This window comes from Lissotriton vulgaris, chromosome 5 (genome assembly GCF_964263255.1).
Source record: "Lissotriton vulgaris chromosome 5, aLisVul1.2, whole genome shotgun sequence".
In the NCBI taxonomy this organism is placed as follows: Eukaryota; Metazoa; Chordata; class Amphibia; order Caudata; family Salamandridae; genus Lissotriton; species Lissotriton vulgaris.
Window position 1 is genome coordinate 470,191,122 of NC_141693.1, and position 27,581 is coordinate 470,218,702.

Below are 27,581 nucleotides of genomic sequence, written 5' to 3' on the forward strand. Positions count from 1 at the left end.
GCGTTCCAGCGCGTGGTCCGCTTTGTCGCCAAAAAGGCGACCGCCATCAAACGGCATGTCCATCAATGCATTCTGGACATCTGCCGAGAAGTTGGCGGATCTCAGCCAGGCGTGGCGACGAATCGCCACCGTCGTGGACATCGCTCTGCCCAGTGAGTCGGTCGTATCAAGACCACACCTGATGGAGTACCTTGCTGCGTCTCGGCCTTCAATCATAGCCTTGCCGAGCTTAGCCCGTACCTCCGGCGGGCATTCAGGCAGCAGGTCAGCGACCGTATCCCACAGAGAGTGGGTGTAGCGGCCCAAGAGGCACGCGGTGTTGCAAGACCACAGTCCCAGACTCAGGGACGAAAAGACCTTTTTGCCATACTGGTCGTACCTCTTAGATTGCCTGTCGGGCGGGGCCGACGGGAATGCGGTCTGGGAAGTGGAGGCCTGGATCACCAGACTCTCAGGGGTGGGATGGGTGGACAGAAACTTGGGGTCGTCCGAACACGGACGGTGGCGTCTGGCCACGTTCCTGTCAACAGGCGAACCTGAAGCGGGCCTGGACCACGTGCCCAAAAGAACGTCAGTTAAGGCCTCGTTGAACGGCAGCAGTGGCTCCTGTGGGCATGACTGCGGTTTGAGGATCTCAGTGAGGATGTTAGTCCTCACGGCCGCGACGGGGAGCACAAGGTTTAAGGCCTTGGCAGCCCTCATCAACACCACTGAATAAGCTGCCCCCTCCTCCGAAGCCACGGTAGGAGGCGAGACAAAGCCAGGGTTGGGGGAGTCGTCCAGACCACTGGCGTCACCCAAGTCACCCGTCCAGTCCATGTCGTACTGACACTCACGTGTCAGAGGGTCCTCAGACCCCTCCCACTCCTCTCCGTAATCTACATCTTCACCATACTCGGAATCAACAATGTAGACCGGCTCCTCGGGGTTCACAGGCCCCATCGGCGTCGAGCCCGGCGTCGGACGATGCCGGTCCGACTCCGCGTCGGAGAGGGAATGGGGGCGGCGCCGCCCAGAGCCGGCGCCGGAGAACCGGCGCCGCGCGGGGGCGGCGCCAGGGGTTGCCCCGATGGAATCGGCGCCGGAGAGGCCGGTTGACCAGCCGGCGTCGACCCTGAGGGCCCCTGCGGCGCCGGGGTCGGAGCACCCGACGGCGTCGAGGCAGGAACACCCGAACCGCTAGGGCCCCCGGACGGGACCACAGGGCCCGAAGGCGCCGCGGAACCTGCCGGAGGAGACAGAGCCCTCATGGCCATGAGGAACGCCTCTATCTGTGGAGAAGTGTGGCTCACGGTGTAGAGCAGGCAGACCCGGAAGCTGAGGTCAGACCTGGGACCAGGGTTCAATTCCCGACGCGGCAGGGTCTTGAGCTCAAATGTCCACAGACTCGATAATTCTCGCTTCGGTGCCTGCTCTAATCATGGGTTCTCACTCTGCAACTCTGGGCATTAAGCTTGCTTAATCTCCACAATGGCCCCCCTGCGGCGGGATGCCTGGCTTTCACCTTGGGGATGCCCAGTAGGGGCTATCTCACAGGGAAAAGCCAGGATGGGTTCCCAAGGCAAGCGCCGGGAAACCTCGGGGTAGCTGTGCGCTCAATAAATGCAATAATAATAATAATAATAATAATATCTACTCAGGCGACGCGCCTTGCCCAGGGACCGCAGGGTATGGAGCAGGCCGCGTCGGCGACTCACGCAGAGCCGCGGGGGTGGGGCTACCCGAACCCCCGGCCGCATCGCGCGAGCGTCGGGGGAGTCGGGGGTACGATGACGACGCCCCGACTTCTTGTGCTTCCTACCTGAGGAACCAGATGAATGGTGACGACTCCCGGAGCGCTCGTGACGGCCCCGCGACCGCTCCCTCGATCGCTCCCTTGACCTCCGGCCGGACCGGGACCGCTCTCGACGCGGGGCCGACACCCGGAGCTCAAGCAGCTTGCGGGACCGCTCCCGTCTAGCTTTATTCGTCAAGGCCCGGCAATCGACGCAGGCGTCCACGTCGTGGTCGGGGCCCAGGCACCGGAGGCAGAGTCGGTGATGATCTGTGACCGACATCGTTCGCTCACAGTCGTCACTGTTCTTAAAACCGGGCATCCTACCGGCACCGTAAGAAGAGTTCAAAAAGGATCAAAGATCAAAAAGTTAGTCAAAAGACCGGAGTACGGCACTTCTCGGATCTGCGCTATCTGGCGCGGAAAAAAGAAGAACTGACGTCAGCGCACGGAGGCGGCGTCTATATACTCCAGCGACGTCATCACGGCGCACAATGCCGACGACAGACGCGGAGCCGCAGGGGACGCCTGCAGACAAACGCCTACCGACGCGCAGGGGTACTGCTACGCAAAAGTTTCCGGATCCAGACTGACGCCTGGGGATATTCTAAGGTAAGGAATCTAATACTAACCTGTTTCTTTCAGATTGCTATATTATCATGCTTCACCTCCCCTCACAGGGCGGGACTTGAGCCGGCAATACAGACGACTTGTTGGGGATGATGCAAAGTATAATCAGATCAGAACACTCTCCGGAGGCACGTGGTGAATCCACAAACATTTACAGCGCTTCCTCTCCGAAATCAGCATCGGCCTGGTCTGTGCTCAGCAAAACTGCTACTAAATTCAAAGCAAAACATACTGCCGTACAAAAGCACATGTGCATGCAAGCACAAAACGACATCCAAGGTCATTCAGGCATAGAAAAGAACAAACAAACAAAGTAACACACAGGAAATCAACATGCATGAAATCAACACGCAGAGAGAGAGCGAGAGAGAGGGAGCATCACCAGCTTACAGTTCAGCAGAAACCTGGACTGTCGCCGAAAGCATCGTAAAGGCCGTCGTCCGGGCTCCCTGTCCTCTGCACAGTCATTTCTGCAAGAAAGAAGTGGCTGTCATTAGTTTCATCAGTGCCTATGTCCAGTTCCACGGTATGGCAAAGAGCGTTGCTATCGTTAGTTTTTCAGGATGCAGAAAGCAGCTACTAGCAACGTCATAATGTATTTATTCACCACCTTTAGATCCCCTGGCAGAGTATCTGTCTAATTCCTTTCCTACCTCCCTCCTTCTCGTCCTTTCTCCCCCCTTGCCCTCTACTCCATCACCTTCCTCTCACCGCACCCATTACCTCCACCTCCTTCGCCCTAGTTATTACATATGAGGTGAATCTGACACATCTTGAGACGGAAAAATACTTTAGGAAAGATGAGAATGAAGCTCTGCCCATCCCTAGCTGGACACCATAAACAAGTTCTTATTCCCAGCATCCTCCTAGTTTTGTCCTATCTCAGACCAAGGTGAGTGCTTTGGGGGAATGCTGAGTTTCCTCAGTGAGCTTGGCTACATCTTTTGCCTGACTTGGGTAGAGGGAATGGTGCACTAAGGGATTAGTGTGTGTGGGAGAGATTGGTCCCTCCAGCTATCAATGCTCAAACTGGTAGACACAGACATTGTGGATTTCAAAGTGGGTGACCTCTGTTGTATCACAAACTAGTTAATTTCCTGTGTTGGTATTCTTAGAGCCCTTGGGGTAATATAGATAACTTCTTACAGAGAGAGAGAGAGAGAGAGAGAGAGAGAGAGAGAGAGAGAGAGAGAGAGAGAGAGAGAGAATCCTAGTTGTGTCCTCCTTAGCACAGCTTCATACATCTATGGGCAACTTGACCAGATTTTCAAAGAGAGGTCCTGTGGGAAATCCAAAGACTTTGGAGTAGATACCTCACCCCCTATATAGTGGTATGCTTCATCATCGGTGCCTATCTACACCCTGGTAGTATGTTGCCTCACTGCAAACTCAAGCGAAGTCAGACGTTTTATATAAATCACTACTGGATTTAAAGCAGGGATACAGAAGAAAAACAGTAAACATGTCTCAGTGTAAACCCAAGGGAATTTCCTTTATTATTTGAGTACCCTAGACAAAGATAAAAACAGGTCAAGGGGTGGGTCTGTATGAGTGTTCATGACTCAATTGTCCCCATAAACGCCAACATGTTTCAGCCAACATTTAAAGCCCATGTGGGTCTGAGGCCTTCGTTTGGGCTGTTAGCATTCCTGTCTGTCTACTCATTTGTACCATGTGTAACAAGCAATTACAATGCAACGGTTTCGCCTTTGGAGAAGTTAGAGCTATTGGCATTGTAAATGACAACATTTTTATTTATGTGTTGATTTTGAAAACAGATAAATAAATGGCATTGTCATTTACATTGCCAATAGCTTAATCTCTCGCAAATGTGAGAACTATTGTACCCTACGGACGAGCTCAGCAGACAGCAATTACTACCACACACACACACACCCAGAGTCAGCCACACACACCCAGAGCCAGCCACACACACCCACACCCAGAGCCACACACACACACACACCCAGAGCCCTCCACAAACACACAACCAGAGCAGTCACATACACACACCCACCGGAGCAGTCACACACACACACACACACAAACACTGGAACAGTCACACACACACACACACACACACTGGATCAGTCACACACACACACACACACACTGGAGCAGTCACATACACACACACACACACACACACTCTGGAGCAGTCACATACACACACACACACACTCTGGAGCAGTCACATACACACACACACACACTCTGGAGCAGTCACATACACACACACACACTCTGGAGCAGTCACATACACACACACCCTGGAGCAGTCACACACACACACACACACCCAGGAGCACACACACACACACACACACACACTCTGGAGCAGTCACATGCACGGACACACTGGAGCAGGCACACACTGGAGCAGTCACACACGCACACATTCTGGAGCAGTCACATACACACACACATACACACACTGGAGCAGTCACACACACACACACACACACACCCCCACACACACTGGAGCAGTCACACACACACTCTGGAGCAGTCACACACACACTCTGGAGCAGTCACACACACACACTGGAGCAGTCACATACACACACTGGAGCAGTCACACACACACACTGGAGCAGTCACACACACACACACTGGAGCAGTCACACACACACACTCGGGATCAGTCACATACACACTGGAGCAGTCACACACACACAAATTCTGGAGCAGTCACATACACACACACATGCACACACTGGAGCAGTCACACACACACACACACACACTGGAGCAGTCACATACACACACACTCTGGAGCAGTCACACACACACACACTCTGGAGCAGTCACACACACACTCTGGAGCAGTCACATACACACACACACACACACACTGGAGCAGACAGAAACAGGGGGCTTGGAGAAGGTTCATGATGGATGAACTGAGGCATCAGGCAGTAGTTGGGGGGAATCTGTTAGTGAAGGATGAAAGTGATCACTGCCCCATGTCTTGTGCTCGCCAGGTCGTCCACCAGCCTCTGCAGTGTGCATGTTGACGTGCATACATCTAGGAGCCTATATCGCTGCCGGACTGTGCCGTCTCCTCGGCACGCCGGTGGTGATGCTCCAGGGTTGGCCTTTTCTGCTCAGTAAACAGGCTCCACGGGAGGGGGCCGGGGAGGTGTGTGGCTCGCTGCCGGCGTGTGCTTGTAATTGCCGAGCCTCCTGCCTGCCTGCTCTGAGAGCCAAGCCAATCCAAGCCAAGAGAGCCAATTCGTTGGCTTGCCCGCCTGGTTAATGGTTCAGTGTATCCACCTCAATCGGCACTACGTTCAACTCTGGAGATAAGCAAGAGCCAGTCTGTCGTTCCACTTCCATACAACACGGCTCTTCTTTAGCGTAGGAGATGGCGAAATGAATGAATAGCTTGCCACTCCTTTCTGCGGTGGTCGGTGGCTTCTGTATGCGCTTTGGCAAGGACACCGCAGCATTTGGTCACCTCAGATTGAGTCAGGGTACCACTAAATAAATCGAGTGGTAAAACATAGCTTGCTTAAAATAATGATATATATGTATACTGTTTTGTAAAGTGTAGTACTAAATCTGTGAACACATTTTAAAAAAAATCTGATTAGTATTAAATATTGGTTGCTAGGGACTGGAAGTATTCCACAAGCAATTACCAACAGTCTGATTCACACAGAGAAAACAAAGACTCTGCTGGTTCATCGGGACGCCATTGAAGAACTCAGTCAGCAGAAGGGATCATTCACTCAGAGCCAAGACGATGAGCACACCACGGTGAGGGAACTGGGATTCATCGGACACACAGACTCAGTACAGAATATCTGCTTTTTCAGAACGGATATTTCACGGAACATAAAACTACTCAAACGATTCCAGTCTGCATCAATTCGTTTAGGAAAAAACATGTTGTGCCTGCAGCCACTGTATAGTTGCTTCGCAAGCTGGACATCACAGATGTCAAGTTAGTATTTGCCACCGAGTTAGCTATTGGTTTGTCATGGTGGGTTTTAAACAAGAAATGTGCAACTGACGCAGCATCTGTCGGCACGTGCATTAATCAATTGATGGTAACTCAGCAGCTTAGACAACAACAAAAAATCCAGTAGGAACTTTACTGGGTAGAGCGCTTATATCTTGCGCACGTAATAGATCGGTCCTTAAAAAACAGACATACTGAACTAGCTTAAGAACTGTGCTTTTTTGTGGCCATTTATATCATTCTCAAATGTAATCAAGGCAACGTGAGTTATGGCGTGAAAACCCACCCTGACCTACAAAATGCATTACCATCTTCCACTGCGTCAGAGATATAATGTAGGCATGAACTATTATTTATCATTGGTTTCAATGTAATTCCTTACATCTGAACACATCACAAAAAAGAATCCATGTGGGCTGTCGTCTGTGTGTTCGTAGTGTTCTCTGTGTGAGCAGAAGCCCTGGTTTGATATGCTCTCCGTGTGTGCCTGAAGTGACGCTCGTCTCTCCGTGCCCTATGACAAAGGCCCTGACGCACGGGCCTCGGGGGCAAAGCCTGGTAAAGAGCAGGCAGGGAGGACGTTCTACTCAGTGACGGTCTCCTTCCTAAAAGAAACACACGTCTAAAGCCTTTATTAGATCAGGAACTGAGGAAATGGTTTGTGCTTATATTAGATCAGGAAAAAAACGTGATAACGCATGTCAAGGAGGAAAAGCTGAAGATGACCATACGGCCCGACTCTACAAACGAAAACAAAGATAAGCACACGCACAAGATCATTCAAACATTTCGCCATTACCAGGACAACAGCACCTCAGCGAGTAACATGAATACGCAGGTGTCACACAACTATAAAAAGCGTTCAGCACTCAGTGGGACATCTGCAACTCGGAGAAAGGATCTGGTCGTTTCCAGAACCAACAGGTTTTGTGTGAACGTTGCCACGAGAACACTGAAATCTGCACTTGGACTTATTTGAAGCCCTCTGCGCTTTTAAAAATAAAACTTCGAAAATAAGCATCACGGCACACAGACAGCGGGAGGCACACGGACAGCGGGAGGGGGCGAGCAGGCACACGGACAGCGGGAGGGGGCGGGAACGGGGACACGAACAGCGGGAGGGGGGGCAGGAACTGGAAGACGGACAGCGGGAGGGGGGTGCGGGAACGAACGGGCACACGGAAAGCACTCACCTGGACCTGGACTTCCTCCGGCGGCGGTCAGCCACGGAATGACGAAAACAAACCTGGACGCCCAAAAAAAATAAACCCCGCCCACGGCCGCGATGACGATGCGAAAAGGGTGAAGAGGGAAGAAATCGCGGGAACGCCCACGAATCTGGTCCGGCCATGACGGACAGATCTCTGTTCCAATAGCTAGCCTCCATTTATGGAGCTAGCCAATGGAACAGAGGGCGGATCCCAAAGCCACTCTACTGTTCTCATTAGGTTTTCACCTGCGTGAAAGCCTGCGCAGTGCGCAGGCTTTCACTTAGGCGAAACTTAAAAATGAGGCCTAAGGCTCTCACCTTTTTTCTGAATTCTTAAAGGAGAAAATCTAGGAATAATAATGGATGCACCAAAAAGTTATTTTAGTGTAGGACATTAATTCTCTAATGTAAATAATCAACTGTAATGATAGCTAGTGCCGATGGGGAGATGTCTTGTGTTAGCATCTGCCAACAGGCATCAACCACCTGTCTGTATCAGACTTGTGCACAGTTAAAACATTCATTTAGTGTTATATACAATGATGCTATACGGTGAAGCATGGCAAACCACTGCAAGCATATACTGCACAAGTGAGCATGCACATTTTTTCTTTTCAAAAACATACAGTCATACTTCTTACCTTAATTACGGGTGGTTTGGAGATCATGCACGTCTAGTGTGAGGCCCACTCCTATAGTCAAACACTTGTGACAGAAGCATAACATAGTTAATGGTAATGGGTCACCCTGGGGGCTGTGTGTCCTGTTAATTTTGTATCAAAGTATGAATCTTATGCGGGCTGGCTAGCACATATTACACTAGTTACTGCGGTATTCCAGAGGTTTGGAAGGTGAAACAGTTGCTAATATGTCATAGAGCGTATATATCCGTCATGATGATGTGAATCTAAGTAACTTAACAAGCTATATTTGTCTGTATGCTCCGAGTAGTGACGTGAGCGGTCATGCCTTTACATGGACAGTACGAGATGTGGCGGACCCCCGTGTTAGACAGCCTCCAAGTTTTTTCTGTACTGCAGAGATAACTGGATGTCCACTAGTTTAAAGTGAGCCGGGCCTCCATGCCCTGAGGGCTAATGCCTCGAACAGCACTTAGTGCTAGGTAAATTGCCTAAAAAAAGCATAGACACCTCAAGTATATATCGCTTTTGCCCCTACGTACTTCTCCAAGGTAGGAGTGCCTGCCTGTGGAACCTGCTGCTTTTCGCCATGACCACCGCCCAAAAACTAGTGTTTGCACGAGGCAGCCTTAACCCCTTGCCTGCTTATGACGGAACCACACTGTTATGAGCCACGGGCAGCGTGTGCTAATGACCGCGTGGTTGTGTCATGCTGCGGCTGCTCCGCCCACGCAGCATTAATTCCCCGCCTGAGCGGGCGGGCCGTGACCGAACCACGCCGTCATGAGCACATGCCGCCCGTGGCTCATGACGGTGTGGTTCCGTCACGAGCATGGCAGTGCCACGCTCATCCCCACCGCACAGCGCCGTGGCGGAATTCGCGCCGCGGCCAAGGCGTTAAAAGGGATAATGGAGAAAGGTGATTGGATCCTGTGCCGCACAAAGTACAGAAGCTGGGCGTGACCCCATTCTTCGTGGAAGGATCAAGGGAGTTTTGGTCCAAGTGAGTGCATCCCTGAATGGAACAACCATGTGAAGGTCTCCAAATTGAGTGTGATAGACCTGTAAGGGTGTGTTGCACCATCGAAAGCGATTTTGTGGTAATCTGGTCCTAGGATAGGGTTGCATAACCTCAGACAGTATTTTTTTTTATTAGAATTGATATACCTAATTCCCGGATGTAACCTAATGAGTTTCCATAGAGGGATGGCTGTTTTGTGCTTAAAAAGCTGCTGCAGTAACCATATATGTAAAGGTGTAATGCATGTGATGGCTGCATGGCAACCTCCATGTTTTTTGCCCTCTTTTTGGCTTGCCTTATTATTTGGGGAACAGGAAGAGCTGAATATAACCTGCTTGGTTGTGTCTAATTAACTAAGTTTCCCACCCTTCTGGGGCCATGAGATGTTGTAGTTCAGCACTGTAGAACTCATAATTCATAAGCCTGTAGTTCCAACGTTGTTCATAACTGAACAACTTTTTTTCTGATGCTTATGATGGCATCTTATCAATTAAGACCTAAGAGAAGTCATTCTATGTGTGCTCCATGGTGAGGTAATGGCGCATCAACTTAGTGATTGTCTTTTTGCACCTGAAAGTGCTACTGTGCTCACTGACCCGAGTACGAATCTTTCTGGTGGTCATTTCAGTGTATTTCAGACAACATGGGCAGATCAGTACATAAACTTAATTGGTGGAGTCAAAATTAGGGACCAGGTTGTTACTAAACCTCAATCAAGTTCCTTCACTTGTTTGGTCAGGGGCAAATGTTGCAGTGACCGCATGGGTAGGGGCCTACCACTGGGGACAAATTCCAGAGAGTTCAAATGATAGGTTGGATGGGAGCAGAAGGCTTTGGTCTGGTGAGCATCAATAACTCTCTCAGTGATTTTCCCTGTTTAAAAGAGAATATTGTTTTTTTGAGATCCAAGGGGCCGGAAGATAGGATCTTCCAATGTATGGAGACAATTGTCTAGATCTAGTTGGAATGTGTCCCCTAAGTAGTGACGCATATGAGACGTTCATTCTTGGGTTTCTCAAAGGTCGGTAGGAAGGGTTGTCTCAGGTTGTTTCGAGCTCTTTTTCTGGCTCTCTTTATGAGGTTGTTAGGGTAACTTTTAGCTCCAGTTTGTTATCAACAAGTCAGCATGTAGTTCGTTATCACCTATGTCAGTGTAATTTCTCCTAGTTCAAGAAATTGGCCGACCGACAGATTATATTCCAATGACTTCGGGTTGAAACTGTCATACCTTACCAAATTGTTACAGTCAGTGGGTTTGTAACATACCTTGGTTTTTAGCAAAATATCATTTTTTTTTTTTTTTTTAATATATTTTTATTGCAGGAATTAGTAAATCGTTACAATATCGACCAGCATTGTATCACAAGCAATATCAACAGAATAAAACCCCTAGCCCCTCCCCGTAAGTACCGTACACAGCCATCCGGCCCACAACCCTGGGGTCGGGCGGCGAAATGCAATGGGGGCTCAGCAGGACGCTTGAGCTGGTCCGGATGATCCACTGTCCGTCATCTGCTTTTCCAAACAAGCCTATAAACCCAAAAAGAAACCCCCACCCTCAAAATACTACTAACCAAAAGAAACCCCACCCAACCCCGCCACCAGCGTCTGGGAGCTACCGCCACAGGATCTGCCATAGGACCCACGGGGAAAGCAATAGGACTAACAGTGCAAATGTTTACCGGGACTCGGGGCGAGTCGCTTCTTCACCTTCAGAGTCGCTGGGGGCACAATAATCCCTGAGGGCCTGCACCAACATTTCCCACTCCAACGCGGCCTCCTGCGCTTTCTCATTACGCTGCCTCCAAGCTAGTTGATATCTCAGCGCGCTCTCCCCCGCCGCCCACTTCAAAAGCTCACTGTGCCATCTGCTGCCTGTCGGACCAACTCGTGCCTTCCAGTTCCTGGTCACCTCTCGTTTAGCAAGGAGGAGCCCTAGGTCGATAAATTTACTAGAAATTTTATTCCTGGGGGTATGGGGGAACCAGTGTAGGAGCCCCACCGCCGCATCAAATGATAAGGATCTCCCCGTCACCTCCTCCAGAGTCTTCTTTACTTCCTGCCAGTAAGATGACAGTCCTGGGCAGGCCCATAACATATGTAGGAGGTCCGCTTCCTGAGCTGGGCACCTAGGGCATTCCGCCGAATTCGTGGCAAAATATCGCCTAATTTTCACTGGGGTCAGGTACGCTCTATGGAGAACGTAATAGTGGACCAGCTGAAAACGGGCGTTGCGTGTGCCCTTCCAAGCTCGTCTCACCAACTGGGACCAGGTCGTCTCCGGGATCTCCCTGCCAATGTCCTCCTCCCAGCGGTTTCTCAGAGTGGCGAGAGGAGCCAACCCTTCGTTAATCAACCTGCCGTAAAGGCAAGTGACCGCCTTCACCGTGCCCGCCGACATCATCACGTACTGGCACACCTGAGATAAGGGGGGTTCCTCCTGCCCGCTCTTCCAGTGTGCCTGGATCGCTCTGACAATGGCCGAGTGTAGCAGAAAGTCACCCCGGGGGAGCTCGAAGCGGTCAATAAGATCCTGGAAGGACAAGAGCGCTCCGTCCTCGTACAGATCTCCAACCAGCTGTAAGCCGGCATCCTCCCAGGCCGCCAAACGTGACCAATCCCCTCCATGGGGGAGGGCCGTCAGCATCCCCAACGGTATTTCAGGTGCATATGGCGTTCTCAGTTGGCCTCGGGCGTGGGCCCGATTCCAACACAGGCGGACAGTCCGCTCCTCCATCGACAAATCCCGCAGGGCCAAACGTTGTCGCAGCGCTATAAAGGAGAGAACATGCCTGGCCATGCCCGTCCCCCTCCTGTCTTCCGGGCCCCGGAATTCCCTGGCGATCTCCTGGGTGAAGGTCTGGAGCTGCGCCGCCAGATAATACTTTTCAAAGTCCGGCACCGCGAGCCCCCCCTCGTCTTTCGGCCTCATCAGGGTTTTGAGGGCCACCCGCCGGCGGCCCGACCCCCAGAGGAATCCGACCACCATAGAGCGTAACAGTCGAAACGTGGCCGGTAGGACCCAAATCGGTAGGGTCCGGAAGTAATATAATAGCCGGGGAAGCGCCACCATTTTAAGCAGGGCTATCCGTCCCGCCACCGAAAGCGGCAGCGTGGCCCAAAAGTCCATGCAGCCTCGAAGTGCTCGAATGCTGCGGGCAATGTTCCCATCCAGGAGGTCGGGTTGGTCGTGATAGACGAATACTCCAAGGTACTTAAAGCAGTCGGGTTCCCATCTAATCTCCCTACTTAGGGCAGGGGCGGGAGCACCCTTGCGTACCGGAAAGAGACAGGTCTTGGACCAATTCACTCGGAGGCCCGAGACCTCCCCGAACTCTGTGAGCGCCACCGCCGCTCCACGTACAGCCTCGAGCGGGTCCTCTAGGAAGAGCAACAGGTCGTCCGCATACAGGGAAACATAATGCGGGCCCGCAGGCGTCCACAAGCCCGTATAGTGGGCTCCCGATCGAAGGTGCAGCGCGAGCGGCTCCACCGCCAGCGCAAAGAGAAGTGGGGACAATGAACACCCTTGCCGCGTGCCTCGTTCTACCGGATATTGCGAGGAAATTAGCGGTCCCGCCCGGACCCTGGCTGATGCAGAGGCATAGAGAACCGCGGTCCACCTGATAAAGCCCTCCCCGAGGCCGAATCTCCGCAGCACCGTGCAGAGGTAGTCCCACTCCAGGCTATCAAAAGCCTTCTCTAGGTCCACCGACAAGACGACCGGGGACGGGGCTTCCACAAATGGTTCCCCTAGCAAACGGAACAATCTACGAATATTCATAGTCGTGTTTCGCCGTGGGATGAAACCAGCTTGGTCTTCATGCACCAGGGAACTCATGTGTCCCAGCAGCCTCGAGGCCAAGATGCTGCTCAGTATTTTATAGTCCACCGTCAACATCGATAGGGGACGGTAAGACCCCGGGTCGGACGGGTCTCGACCCGGTTTGAGGAGAGGGACCACCAACGCCTCACACATCGAGCTCGGGAGTCGCCCCAGCCTCTTCGCCTCCCTGTAGACCACCAATAATCGGGGGGCTAGGAGGTCAGCGTAAGCTGCATAAAACTCCACAGGTAGGCCATCCAGGCCCGGGGTCTTGTTTCTCGCCATCCGTTTAATGACCCCGCGGATCTCCCCCAATTCAATGTCGGATCCCAGGGCTTTCGCCACTTCTTGCTCCACTGTGCGGAGCTCCAGTGGACGTAGATAATGATCGAGCCGGTCAGGGTCTCGTGCGGAGCGACTGCGGTACAAACGTTCATAATAATGCCGGAAGCAGCTAAGAATCTCCGGTTGAGTGTGTACCTCGGTTCCGTCTGCCTCACGCATACTTGTCGTTAATTGGGACTGGCGCGTAGGGTTGGCCAACCATGCCAATAACGCGCTCGATCTGTCTCCCTCTGCGATGGATCGGACCGTATAGGCCTTATAGTCGAAACAGCGAAGTCGTTCGACCTCTGCCGCTACGTTTTCCCTCGCCTCCGCCGTTCGTATCTGCAATTCCGGGTGTCCAGGGCGGCGAATTTCAAGCTCGCGGAGTTTCCGGTCCGCTGCATCTAAGTCAGCTAGGATAACGCGCCTCATGCCCACCTTCTTAGAAATACAGTAACCCCTCACCACTACCTTAAAAGCGTCCCACTCTAACGCTCGTGTACTCGCGGTGCCGCCGTTGGACGCAAAATATTTCAATACCTTGTCCCCCAGGTCCGCCCTGAAAACACCGTCCTCAAGAATCTCGGGTCGCAGCTTCCAGGTGGGCACCGCCGGCGTCCCGGGGAACCAGCGAAGGTCCTGCAGGAGGGGGTTATGGTCCGAAATGGTTCTGGACAAGTACTCAGATCGGACCGCTGCCGAAACCAGTTCGGGCGGCCCAAGAAAGCCATCCAGCCTGACATGCAACTCATGAAGGCTCGAGAAGTATGAATAATCCCTAGATGCGGGGTGATGCGCTCTCCAGATGTCCGTCAAACCCCAGCGGGTCTGTCAATCCTGACGACCCTTAGCCGTGCGACGAACCGGAGAATCGGGAAGCGGCGGATGCGAGCGGTCAATGTCTACGTCCACTACGGAGTTGAAGTCTCCCCCAAGCAGAAGGGGCCCGGAGAAGAAGTGGGCCAACGAGCCCGATAACCTGGAAAGGAAGGCAGTCTGGTCCATATTAGGAGCGTACACACAGCAAACGTTCAAGTCCCTCCCTCCCAGAGTGCCCGAGATGGCCACGTAACGCCCCTCTGGATCTATCACTGTTCTCGTGACTTGGAAGGGGACCCCTGCTCTGATCCATATTAGCGCCCCTCTAGCATATGCGGAGTAAGACGTGGAAAAGACCTGCCCCCGCCATCTACGCTGTAGCGCCGCCCCTTCCGCCTTGTTCAGATGAGTTTCCTGCAGCAGCGCCATTTGCACTCCCCTACGCACTAAATAAGCGTGGACTTTGTGGCGCCTGGACATAGTATGAAGCCCCCTTACGTTCCAAGTAACACATTTCAAGTTAGCAACATCAGCCATTGTCCCATATTGTTCTCGCACAGTCCCCCCATCCGGGTCCCCACAAAGAAAAGACATCATTCCTCCCAGCACTGATGGCGGCCATTTTCCCCAACCAAAACCAAACAACCCAAGAACGAACCAAACCCTCACCCACCCACCCCAGAACAGGACCCAAACTGCACCATCCAGATCCCATCCAAACCTCGCCTTCCATGAACCCAATAACCCCTACTAATCCTACGGTCGCCACCGTAGGAAGGCCTTAAGGGCCAGGTGCGGGCCGGGCGGAGGCAGTGGGCCCTCGGCGCTCAGGCCACCAGGACTAAAACAAGCCCTAAACAGTGCCAAAAACCCCTCGGGGGAGAAACAGGGGCACCCCACCCCTCCCTCCCTCCTTGTCAGCAGCAATGGACGGCAACCGCCTCCCCCCTGCCGGGCCCCCTCCCAAAATAAGGCAGCACACCCCGTTACCCTTGTCCATCCAAAAGGTCCTCCACCGATTTCGGTGTGATCACCGGTGTATGGGCACTACCAGTCACTGAGTCCTCCGATTCCGATGGCGCCTCCTCATCACCCGGGTTTTCTTCCTCCTCAATGGCTTCGTCCCGTGCACCAGACAACTCCGACAATACCTCCAACACTCCCCTCCGCTCCGACGACGTCTCTGCAGTTGAGGGCCCTCCCGTGCGGCCGCGGCGATTCCTGATCCTCCTGGATCGCCGTCTCTGTTCCGGCTCATCTGCCTGTTGGGACGAGGAGCCGAAGCCATCTTTCCCTGTCCTGTAAAGCTCGAGCCAGGCACAGACATCCTCCGGGGTGTCGAAGAACTGAGTTTTGTCATCGACAATGATGCGGAGCCTTGCAGGATAGGTCCCCGGGAGCTTGTTTCCTTCCCAGTGTAAGAATTGGCTTTTGTAGTTTGGTTTGCCCTGTTCCCATCATGCACTGGGACAGGAACAGACTAATTTGCATACAGCCAGGTTCTGAAACTGGGATGGTGCAGTGAGCTAAAAAACGGTGTTGGATCTAGCCCTGATCTCTTGACTGGGTGAGAGCTTTCTGCTTAATTCAGAGACTCTGTCCCTCACCACCCCTTGTTGTAAATATTTTTGTCCACCCTAAGCGTGGAAGGGTATTCTCAGATGTGAGACCCTTGCTCATTGCACCATCAGGATTCAAGCAAGCCGGGCCGAAGACGGCTGTAATGCCAGAAACCGGTCCCCGGGAGCTTGTTTCCTTCCCAGTGTAAGAATTGGCTTTTGTAGTTTGGTTTGCCCTGTTCCCATCATGCACTGGGACAGGAACAGACTAATTTGCATACAGCCAGGTTCTGAAACTGGGATGGTGCAGTGAGCTAAAAAACGGTGTTGGATCTAGCCCTGATCTCTTGACTGGGTGAGAGCTTTCTGCTTAATTCAGAGACTCTGTCCCTCACCACCCCTTGTTGTAAATATTTTTGTCCACCCTAAGCGTGGAAGGGTATTCTCAGATGTGAGACCCTTGCTCATTGCACCATCAGGATTCAAGCAAACCGGGCCGAAGACGGCTGTAATGCCAGAAACCGGTCCCCGGGAGCTTGTTTCCTTCCCAGTGTAAGAATTGGCTTTTGTAGTTTGGTTTGCCCTGTTCCCATCATGCACTGGGACAGGAACAGACTAATTTGCATACAGCCAGGTTCTGAAACTGGGATGGTGCAGTGAGCTAAAAAACGGTGTTGGATCTAGCCCTGATCTCTTGACTGGGTGAGAGCTTTCTGCTTAATTCAGAGACTCTGTCCCTCACCACCCCTTGTTGTAAATATTTTTGTCCACCCTAAGCGTGGAAGGGTATTCTCAGATGTGAGACCCTTGCTCATTGCACCATCAGGATTCAAGCAAACCGGGCCGAAGACGGCTGTAATGCCAGAAACCGGTCCCCGGGAGCTTGTTTCCTTCCCAGTGTAAGAATTGGCTTTTGTAGTTTGGTTTGCCCTGTTCCCATCATGCACTGGGACAGGAACAGACTAATTTGCATACAGCCAGGTTCTGAAACTGGGATGGTGCAGTGAGCTAAAAAACGGTGTTGGATCTAGCCCTGATCTCTTGACTGGGTGAGAGCTTTCTGCTTAATTCAGAGACTCTGTCCCTCACCACCCCTTGTTGTAAATATTTTTGTCCACCCTAAGCGTGGAAGGGTATTCTCAGATGTGAGACCCTTGCTCATTGCACCATCAGGATTCAAGCAAACCGGGCCGAAGACGGCTGTAATGCCAGAAACCGGTCCCCGGGAGCTTGTTTCCTTCCCAGTGTAAGAATTGGCTTTTGTAGTTTGGTTTGCCCTGTTCCCATCATGCACTGGGACAGGAACAGACTAATTTGCATACAGCCAGGTTCTGAAACTGGGATGGTGCAGTGAGCTAAAAAACGGTGTTGGATCTAGCCCTGATCTCTTGACTGGGTGAGAGCTTTCTGCTTAATTCAGAGACTCTGTCCCTCACCACCCCTTGTTGTAAATATTGCAGGATAGAGGAGCGAGTACTGGATGCCCTCGCTCCTGAGCTCACGCTTGACCGCCAGGAAGGAGAACCGCTTGCGTTGGGTCTCATAGGTGTAATCCGGAAAGATGTTCACCTGACTGTTCGCTACTTTGAATGGACCATTATGTCTGGCGGCATTAAGGATTAAGTCCCTGTCCCGAAAGTGCAATAGCCGCGCTACCACCGGTCTCGGGGTGCGTCCCTGTTGCGGTGGCCGCGCCGGGACTCTGTGGGCACGCTCCAGAGTGTAGAAGGAGGATAGCCCCTCCGGGGCCACCGTGTCACGGAGCCAGGTCTCCAAGTATGTCACCATGTCGCCATCCTCGATCTTTTCCGGGAGGCCCACTACACGGATGTTGTTCCTCCTGTTGCGGCCTTCCGCATCCTCCGTCCTCTGCTCCAGGGTCGCAATTCGGGATAAGGCATCCTTCATCGTTGCAGCCAAGGTTCGCTGCGCCGGCTCCAAGGTTTTCACCGAGCTCTCCACTTCCTTGACCCGGTCCGAAAGTTTGCCGTGGTCCGCCCTGAGGAGGCCTAGGCTCGTCGCCACCTGGGCAATGTCCTGTTGGAGGGCCGATCTCGTGGTCGCTATCGCCTCCAGGACGCGGTCGAACTGTTGTTGCATCGACGCGCCATCAGAACTCTTTGGGTCCCCATGCTCCTCTTTGTCCTGGGCTTCCGAGTCCGAGGCGGTCGGGGTAGTCCCCTTGGCTCCTCTAGGTTTCCCCATGTCACCGGGGGCACTCCGTGAAGGTCCCGGAGTAGGCGTCTCCGGGTGCAGATGCCGATCACGGCCCTCTCGGTTACTGGTCCTCAAATCGGGTATGGGAGACCTCCTTCTCCAGGGCCTGTGGAGACTTCTCCGCTTCGGCTCACGCCACCGCCACGGCCTCCGAGGGCACCGATGAGGGGGCGGAGACAACCGTCGCCGAGTCGGGCAGGCCCGCTCAGCCGCTAGAGACCCGGGGTGAGGGTCACCAACTCCACCGGACGATTTGTGGCGCCAAAGTGTCGCGCCTCCCATGGAAGTGGACTGGCCAGGAGGACGTAGCTAGGTGCGGAGTCGTGAGTTGGGCCACCGCCTGGATCGCAGGGCGTCCGCTCCCGGGGTCCCCTGTAACGTGGGTATCCACCCAGTCACCCGACCGAGTGCAAACTCGTTGTAAAAAAGTCCGATCCAATTGATATCCAGTGCACAGATCAGCCGGGGATGGCAAAGCCGGGCGCAAGTCGCTGCTCGCGACGCTCCTCCAAGTCAGTGGGTCCGACCAGGGGGACAAAGAAGTCCGGGCGCCATGTTGGGTCGCACTCCGCAACTCCGCAAACTTCGGTTTTACTCCGGAGCAACCCTCGACCAAGCCCCACCAGGGGCCCCGGCAGGTCTTCGGCGGTCCGCTCAGCGGAATGCGGGGTCTGGGGTGCCCCGCAGCCTCCGATTTACAGGATAATCCCGGGCTCAGTCCCGGAGCCGAGCTCTCAGGCGACCATCGCCATCGGCGCCCAAGCCACGCCCCTCTTTAGCAAAATATCATGTGCCCAAAATTTGAAATCTAGAAAGGTGAACTTTTTTTGTCAGTCGTGATAGTAAATCTCAGGAAATCATCTCTTGTGTTGAGCCATTCAACAAACTTCAGAGCCTCTAATTCATTACCTCTCCAAATGATCAACACGCCATCAATATACCGTGTCCAGGTTTATATGTTGCCGTTGTATGGATTACTGTTGTTTTAAATGTGTTTTGTTTCAAAATCGTGGACACAGAGACATGCTGTGCTTGGGGCGAAAGTGCTGTCCATTCTCTGTGTCAGCAAGAAGTACGGATCCTCAAATTGGAAATATTTTCTAGTGAGGGCCATGTGTGCGCAGTCAATGGGTGTGATGGAAGCCCATGGCACTATTTTCTGTAACATTTCTAGAACTTTGAAGGAGGCGTGTTGAGAAATACTTTAGGTTACGAGCAAGTCAATATTATAGTCAAAATCCATGTCTTGAATTGTATTGAGAACATCTTTAGTGTCTTACACATGTGAAGGCATCTTGGTTACTAGTGGTCTCATGAAATGATCAGAGAATTTTGAGAGGGACTTGAGGAGAGATCCACTTGTGGATACAATTAGCCTATCTGGAGGGGGGTGTATTTTTGGTAAAATGTAAAACACAGCACTTAGGAATCCAGCCTTGTTACTCGGTCCTTCCCTTTCACTTGGGTAATCATGAACTGATAGGCGGTTTACCTAGCACTAAGTGTTTTTCGAGGCGTTTGCTCTTAGGGGGTTGGGGGGGCTGGCTCACTTTAAACTAACTACAATTTGGTATCTCTGCAATGCAGAAAACACCTAAAGAAAATCTAACACTGCCAGGTCTGATGCATCTCACACTTTCCATATAAAGGCAAAGGTCCGCCCATGCCAGTACTCTGGGCATACTGCTGTATTTAGCTTGTTAAGTTACCTAGCATGCATATCACCATGGCGTATAGATACACTACAGGACATTTCTGCAACTATTTCTCCTCCCAAACCTCTGAAATTCCGCTGTAACCAGTGTGATATATGCTAGCTAGCATGGCAAAATTCATATTTTTGCCAAAAAGGAATAGGGCACACAGCCCCCAGGGTAAACTAGTACTGTTAACTATGTTAAGCTTCTGTCACAAGTGTTTGACTATAGATGCGCATGAACTAAGAACCACCCATAATTATGGTAAGAAGAATGACTGTATTTTTTTGGAAAGGAAAACTGAGCATGCTCACATGTGAAGTATATGTTTGTAGTGATTTGCTGTGCACTAAATTACTTTTTTAACCGTGCGCAGGTCTGATATAGACAGGTGGTTGATGCCGGTCGGCGCCTGGTAACACAAGACGTCTCCTCACCGGCACAAGCTATGATTACAGTTGATTATTTACAATAAACAATTAAGGTCCTACATTAAAAAACCTTTTTGGTGCATCCATTTGCTCCTAGGTTTTCTCCATTAAAAATTCCGAAAAATAGGTGAGAGCCTTAAGCCTCAGATTTACGAATGGTACGAATGAGTCGAAAGACAGGGAAGCTATCAGCCCTGGCGAAGGCCTTTAAGTGTTGGCCAAAACATGTTGGCGTATATAGGGGCAATTGAGTCATCAACACTCATTCAGACCCCTTGACCTGATTTTATCCATGTCTAGGGTACTCAAATAATTAAAGAAATCCCCTTGAGTACAATTTATTGATTTTCCTCTGGTTCTCTGCTTTACTTCCAGTAGCAACTTATATAAGAACTCCAGACTTCTGTTAAGTCCACCTTGGTGGCACCATTCTTCAGGGTGTAGCTAGGCACCGATGATGAAGCATGCCACTATATAGTGAGTGAGGCATCTACTTCAAAATCTTTGGATACCCTTCAGGACCTCTCTTTGAAATTCCTGTCTACTTGCCCATAGGTGTATGAAGTATAAAGATAACTGCCTGTGTTTGTCTTCTGAAGTCGTTAAAGTCTCTATACATATGTTCCTTTGTGAAAAGAAAAGGACAAAGCAGTGTGCACGCACAAAGTTTCACTTATACTGCCGCACGGAGAACATGCAGTTTCGCAGTCTTTAAGAACTTGCGGCACAGGTAAGGTTTTCCTAGGATAGCCTTGTGGGAAATCACAATTAATTAGAGACGGCTCCTCCGTTGGAGTGGAGGAGTGCGCCCAACTTATATTACCCCCAAAGATGAAAAATAAAATGGTAATTCATTGCCATTTTATTTTTCATCCTCCTGTCCTGAACCAAGCATCAGGCCAGGGGCGGGAGCTGCTGAATGACAGCAGCAGGGAGAAGGGTGGGCTGTCTGGGCACTTTGCAAAGTGCGCTGATCCCTTTGGCCGGCCGTCTTACGATGGCCAGCCAGACATGCGCAATTTGAAACCTCTAACCCAGGTGTCTCAAGGCAGCTGAGTTAGAGTAAGTGCAGGCCTCCAGGGAGCTGAGGAGCACCGACTGCGCCCACGCCTTCCAATCAGGGCACTGCTCTCACAGCACGAGAGCAGCACCAGAATTGGTCCCCGCACTGCAGCATCCAGTACCTCAGAAGCGTTCTTGAGAAGAGGATGTCAGTTCAGGTAAGCTTTATTTTTAATATTAATATTTGTGCGCCCCCTCCCCGCCCTCCCAGTAGATGCCAGCTGCCACTGCATCTGAATGATGGTGAAACTAATATTAAGCTATTATATACAAGAATAAATACAAATGTAAATGGAGCAATCTTGATTTTTCTGAATGTGAAGCGGCCTATTTAAATTGTGCCTTTCACCTAACTTCACTCTGTCCGGTGTACTGATATATCGCCCCCCAGGACCAGCCAGTGCATGGGCAACATCCCTTCCTGATCATATTGCCCCGTTTTTGCTTCAAGCCTCCAATTTTATACTAGTGGGCGACTTAAACCTTCATCTGAATGACATGTTTCAACCTATTAATGCTAACTTTATAGCGGATTTAGCAGCCTTAAATGTCTTGCTCCATAATTCGGGTCCCACCTATAAGGCAGGTAATCTGCTTGACCCAATCTTTTCTAATATAGATACTGTCCTATGCAAACCGGCCATCCCGGTCCTCTGGTCTGACCATTTCTTGGTCGAATTTCAAATCAAATATCAGCAGCATTGGAAAAATTCACCATCTGGGCTAACAAAAGGCAGAAATTGGAAAAACCTGGACATAAAAAAAACTCAATCTACTTCTTGAGAATACGAGACTGGTTGATTCAATCACCAGTTTGAATGAAGAAACGGCCATTCACTCCTTGCTCAGCTCATCCATCGACCTGTGTCTCCCCCTCTCAAAAAGAAAAGTTAACAAACATTACCCCCTGCTCCATGGTTTTCGGAGGCCCTCAAAAATAAAAAAACGAAATGTAAAAATTTATAGAGAGACAGTGGCGTAAGTATTATGACCCCAAAATTAAATCTCGCTATAAGTCAGTCTTGAATAATTATCATCTACCTTGCCGCAATGCGCGGGCAGAACATGCAAACCGCACCATCCAAGAAGCTCAAAACTGTCCAAAAATACTCTTTAAAGTAGTTAAAGAGCTCTCTGGGGCCTCATGTCAGCCAAAGCCCCCATGTCTGGATGTCAAACACTGCAATGATTTAGCTGATTTTTTCGTCACAAAAATCAGCATTATTTACACTGACTTTGAAAGACAGGTATCGGCAGTATCCTCCTTTCCTAAACAACCTCTCCTCAGTAATATGGATGCCTGAAATAACAACGCTGTCCTGAATCAATGGGGCCAACTGGATACCACTTCCTTTAGTAACATTCTGAGCAGTATCAAATCTGGCTCTCCGAATGATATATTTACTCCCTCAGTTCTTCAAACGTTAAGCCTTCCGACAATTAATTTAATTATGCAACTACTTAACTCCTCCCTCTTGGAGGCCAAAGTCCCAGCTACCTGAAAGCATGCTATGATTATGCCTCTACTGAAGAAAGCGAATTTGGACCCGGAAATACCATCTAATTTCCGCCCTATTTCCCTGCTACCAATTTTTTCGAAAATTTTGGAGAAGCATATTAATGTCCAGCTTACTGAATTCATTGAGACACATAGGGGCATATTATCAAGGGGATTATCTCCGCTTTTTTGGCTTTAAAAGCCAAGAAAGCTGAGATCAAATTTGCTCCCTATTACCTAGCTGTCGCTAACACCAGTTAGCGACAGCTAGTAGGAGATAGCGACCATCTTGGGCCCCACTTTGCATGTCAGTGATATTTATCACTAATGACATGCAAAGTGGGCGTGCCAAGATGTTAGCGACTGAAAACAGTCGCTAACTCCTATTACCAACTTTTGGAGATATTCGCGCTAAGCGCGAATATCTCCAAAAGCTAACACCTGCCCTGAGCAGTTCTTATAGAGAAAAGGAGTGTGGTCCTGGGATGCAGGGGAAGCTGGACCAGTTAAATGTGAGCATTAAGGAATTTGCTAACCCCCACGAAAATGATTGTATAAAGAATTGTTCAAAACAGCACAAACAAAGAAAATCTTCAGCTTGTGCAGGTATTTTATTTAAACCTGTTTACATTTTTATCAAATTTGTGTTTTCATGGAAGAGAAAGGTACTTATAAACCACATTTATACATATTTACAACATTTAAACGACAAACATATATACAAATATTACACAATCTTATTTTACAAAAGCTACGTATTCACAAATATTTACTCTTTGTGAAATATTTCTCTGCCTTTGTGAAATATTTCTCACTTTTGATTACCAGAAATGAAAACAAAAGAAAGCAACTCAATCATTACAAGGGAAAAATCAAAAACAATTGGTAATGCGATCAACAATGAATTTCTATTCCCTTTCTTTAAGTGCCGACGCGTTTCAAATCTGAAGATGAATGACAGATTCTCATCAGGGCTCTTTCATTGAGGGTAATCTGAATAAAAAATGTGAAAGAAGATCATTCAGTAACTAGATCTGAAAACTTATTGCTCCCATTACAAAAGACTGATGTCACACAGCCTATTACCTTGATCTATGGGCAACGTGGTCCCGCGGGTCCAATATGTGTAACGAAGCTTATAACTTCTAGGGTCCTTTTTCTGTAACTGTGGACCTAATGTGCAGAATGAGGGATATTTACTGTTTACATTGATAGCCACTCAGAAGACAGTCTGTTATACAGACAGAAAAGCTGAAAATTCCTACCTCTATTGATGTTGGTAACATGGAGGTTTCTTTTTAATTGGGAATTCTGAGGTTGTAGGAGATGTCCTCCGTACTCACACGGGGGTTCCACACTCCTAAAAGACATGGGGAATAGCGCTTGTGAAAGTCTATTCTTTATTTTTGCTGTCCGCTACATAATATTTAAAATGGGAGCCCAACGTACCTGTGCTGTTTTCTTTCGCTGCAGAGAGAGTTTTTACTCTTCGCGGGCCTCGTATGTCTGTGCTGTAATAATATAGCCGGTTAGGACCTTCGTTCGGTGTCCTTTCTCTGTAGAAAAGACAGCGTTTCAATTCACGCTGTACATCTGCAATAAAGTATTGCAGTTTGGATTAGGGAACTGGTGCATAGATTTATAAAACAGCGGTCGCCCCCCTTCCCCGCTCACCTTCCTCTCAGTCTGAATTCCTATCGTTGTGAACCATCCTCCGATACCGTGGCAGCGGGTTGGCTCTTCCACTATGTTAAGTCGCCGCTGAGCATTATGGTCTATGTAGTTTGGCAATCGTCTTTTTGGAGATTCCAAGTGCTTCAAAGCCTCGAAACCTCGGACAATGAATTCAAGCCTGTTTGGGCGCTATTAAATTTTAAAATCAAGTAAGCCTCCTTTTTGAGCAACACTTGTTCTATATTGATTCCAGGTTTCATTTGGTTCATGCTGTACAAAACAGTCCACTGGAAGTCGTTATCCACATGATTGTTATCAATGAAGTGTTGTACAAGGGGTGCAGTCTGGACTTTATTTTTGAGACGTGATCGGTGTTGTGTCATGCGTGCATTTACTTGTTGGGTCGTTTTCCCTATGTACACTTTTGGGCAGGGACAAACGATGGCGTATACTACATTTTTTGTCCTGCAGTTTGAAAAAGCAGTGTGTGGCCAGCTCAAATTTGCATGGTGAAAGGTATTACCTTCGATGGTGGAATCACATGCCACACAGTTTCCACACCTGTGATGACCTTCGATGGGTTTTAAGCCCCATTGTGATAATAAATCGCTTTTGGGTTTGTTTAACCTTATAAACAAGGGGATGCACCCCTTGTACAACACTTCATTGATAACAATCATGTGGATAACGACTTCCAGTGGACTGTTTTGTACAGCATGAACCAAATGAAACCTGGAATCAATATAGAACAAGTGTTGCTCAAAAAGGAGGCTTACTTGATTTTAAAATTTAATAGCGCCCAAACAGGCTTGAATTCATTGTCCGAGGTTTCGAGGCTTTGAAGCACTTGGAATCTCCAAAAAGACGATTGCCAAACTACATAGACCATAATGTTCAGCGGCGACTTAACATAGTGGAAGAGCCAACCCGCTGCCACGGTATTGGAGGATGGTTCACAACTATAGGAATTCAGACTGAGGGGGGGCGTGGCTTGGACGCCGAGGAAGATGGCGGTGTAGAGCGTCTCTCCTCCCGGCACGAACTCTGCCATCGGGAATTGGGACGCTTTGTTAAGCCTGCAGCACGGATGTGAGCGAGGGTTTGGGCACCGGATCATCCCCAGTATGCGGTGAGCCGTCCTGTGTGGCCGTAGCTGAAGCGGTGCGAGAGTTACACCGAGCGAGGCGCCGAGCGAGGCTCCGGACGCTCATGGCGGGAGCGCCGGCAAAAGAAAGGAAACGAGGCGCGGAGTAACTCCGAGGGTGCAGTGAATCTGCCAGCGTAAAGAGGATTGTGGTAACGGCGATGCCCAGCAATGCTTTGAGATGCGGGGCAAAGACAAAGTAAAGGCAAAGGAAGCGTGAGTAAAGTATGATCGGCCATGTCCGGGCTTCATTAAACCTAACCAAGATGGCGGCCGCCACTCGAGAATGCTCGATAATGATCTGAAATGCCCTAAAATCGGAACGAAACGAAGAGGATTTCCACTTTATATCTCGCTTTATCCAGCATAAATACAACGCCAGGCGAGTAAGGTTAGCAGCTTTTACTAACACCTTGGAAGGAAAGTAAGCACATCATTTCCAGTTTGATCATGAGGGCATAATGGGATTATGCTGAGTGCCTGGACTGCCTGTTACCAGACCACAGTGGTAAATTCAATGACACAGTGCTTTCTCAAAGCACTCTCTCTTCAGTGATTTCCCCGGCAACAGTGAGTGCCTGGATTGCCTGGCATCAGACCACAGTGATCTCTCAATGTTATAGTGATCTCTACACAGTGATCTCTCCAATGACATTACATGCACCATGTGTACACCTGAATGAATGTATGTGAAGCTCTATACCTCAGGTTCCACTTGACGGACTGCTATATGTACGATGGTGAACAGAGATCTGGGTGACCATTCTCTCCTATAGATCTGTGTTGTCTAATCTACCCCACGTGCTTACCGAAGAGGGGCTGCCAGAGCACCGTTCAAGGAACTAAGCATTCACGATGGATACCAAAGACCAAGGAACCCTTAAGAGACTTAAATCGGACCACTCGAACCCGGGGTCACCAAACAAGCCAAAGAAAGTCACTCCGGATGCACTGGATATGATACTAAATAGGTTAGACGAGGTGAAAGACTTAGCCAAGGTTACTAAGGAGGAAGTGGTGGCAATCCGTCAAGATATCCGAGACACTAACGCGCGCCTAACAGAGACAGAATCCCGGATCAGTCGCCTGGAAGACATAGAGGTCAAAACCTCAACGGCCTTGAAACACCTCCACATCTCCTCTGACCAGACAACCAGACGACTAGCCGAGTTGGAGGACAGGAACAGGAGAGGGAACCTACGCATCTTTGGAATTCCGGAAGGATCAGAAGATTCGGACGGTTCATGCATCAAGTTCTTAGAATCCTGGTTCACTAAAGCCACGAACATGACTTTCGCAAATCCTCTGGAATTTGATAGGGCACATAGAGTCCCAGGAAGAATCACTAAAACACAGAGAGGACCAAGACCCATCGTATGTAAGCCCTTACGCTACCAACATGTGGAGCAAATCCTAGCCTTCGTGAGAAAACACAATCATATTCTATGGAAGGACACCAAAGTTTACATCTCTCAAGACTACAGTAAGGGGACCGTCGAAACAAGGAAGGCTTTCCTCGCCCTTCGTCCGCATCTGTCAGTGAAGGGATACCAATTTGGCTTTGCGGGCCCAGCGAAATACCGGATGACGATACGAGGATCGGCTCACTACTTTACGGACCCAATGAAGCTCAAACGCATGCTTGAGGATGTAGAAGAACGAGACATGGAGCGCGACATGGAAACTAATAACCCGGATGGTCTATCGGCCTCGGCTTCTGCTTCAGGATACAAGTGACCACGTTAGGTCTCATCATAAAGTTTTCTGTGCTCTGTTGTTATTGAAAGCCTGATGGGCTTATATGTTGCTGGGTTCCTACCATATAGGCCTCAAGTCTACGGATGTACTGGAAGTTTCTTTAATTTTACCTCTCTGGTTCAGGCTGGCGTGGCCCAGCTGCTATTGATCTGATCCTCTTGTTTAAAGTTGGCTCGCCTGGTTGGCTCCAATGAGACGATGGCCGGTAATGTATACATTGTAAAGTGTTGTCTAACTCCAGACTTTGGTACACTGTCAGGCTACCCGGAGAAGACCGGATTCGTTCTGGCAATACTGTGTCTCTTTGACTATTGATTACTGATGTC

The 27,581-nt window shown here is 50.1% G+C and overlaps 1 protein-coding gene across 1 annotated transcript in view; it reads right to left on the bottom strand.

The window, feature by feature from the left end:
• The window catches only part of ARHGEF19 (Rho guanine nucleotide exchange factor 19), a 399,335-nt gene that overhangs the window by 138,506 nt on the left and 233,248 nt on the right, over window positions 1–27,581 (bottom strand). The window contains exon 5 of the mRNA XM_086921910.1: window positions 2,795–2,874. Coding sequence (XP_086778036.1) covers window positions 2,795–2,874 — 80 coding nt within the window. The remainder of the gene's footprint in view (window positions 1–2,794; window positions 2,875–27,581) is intronic.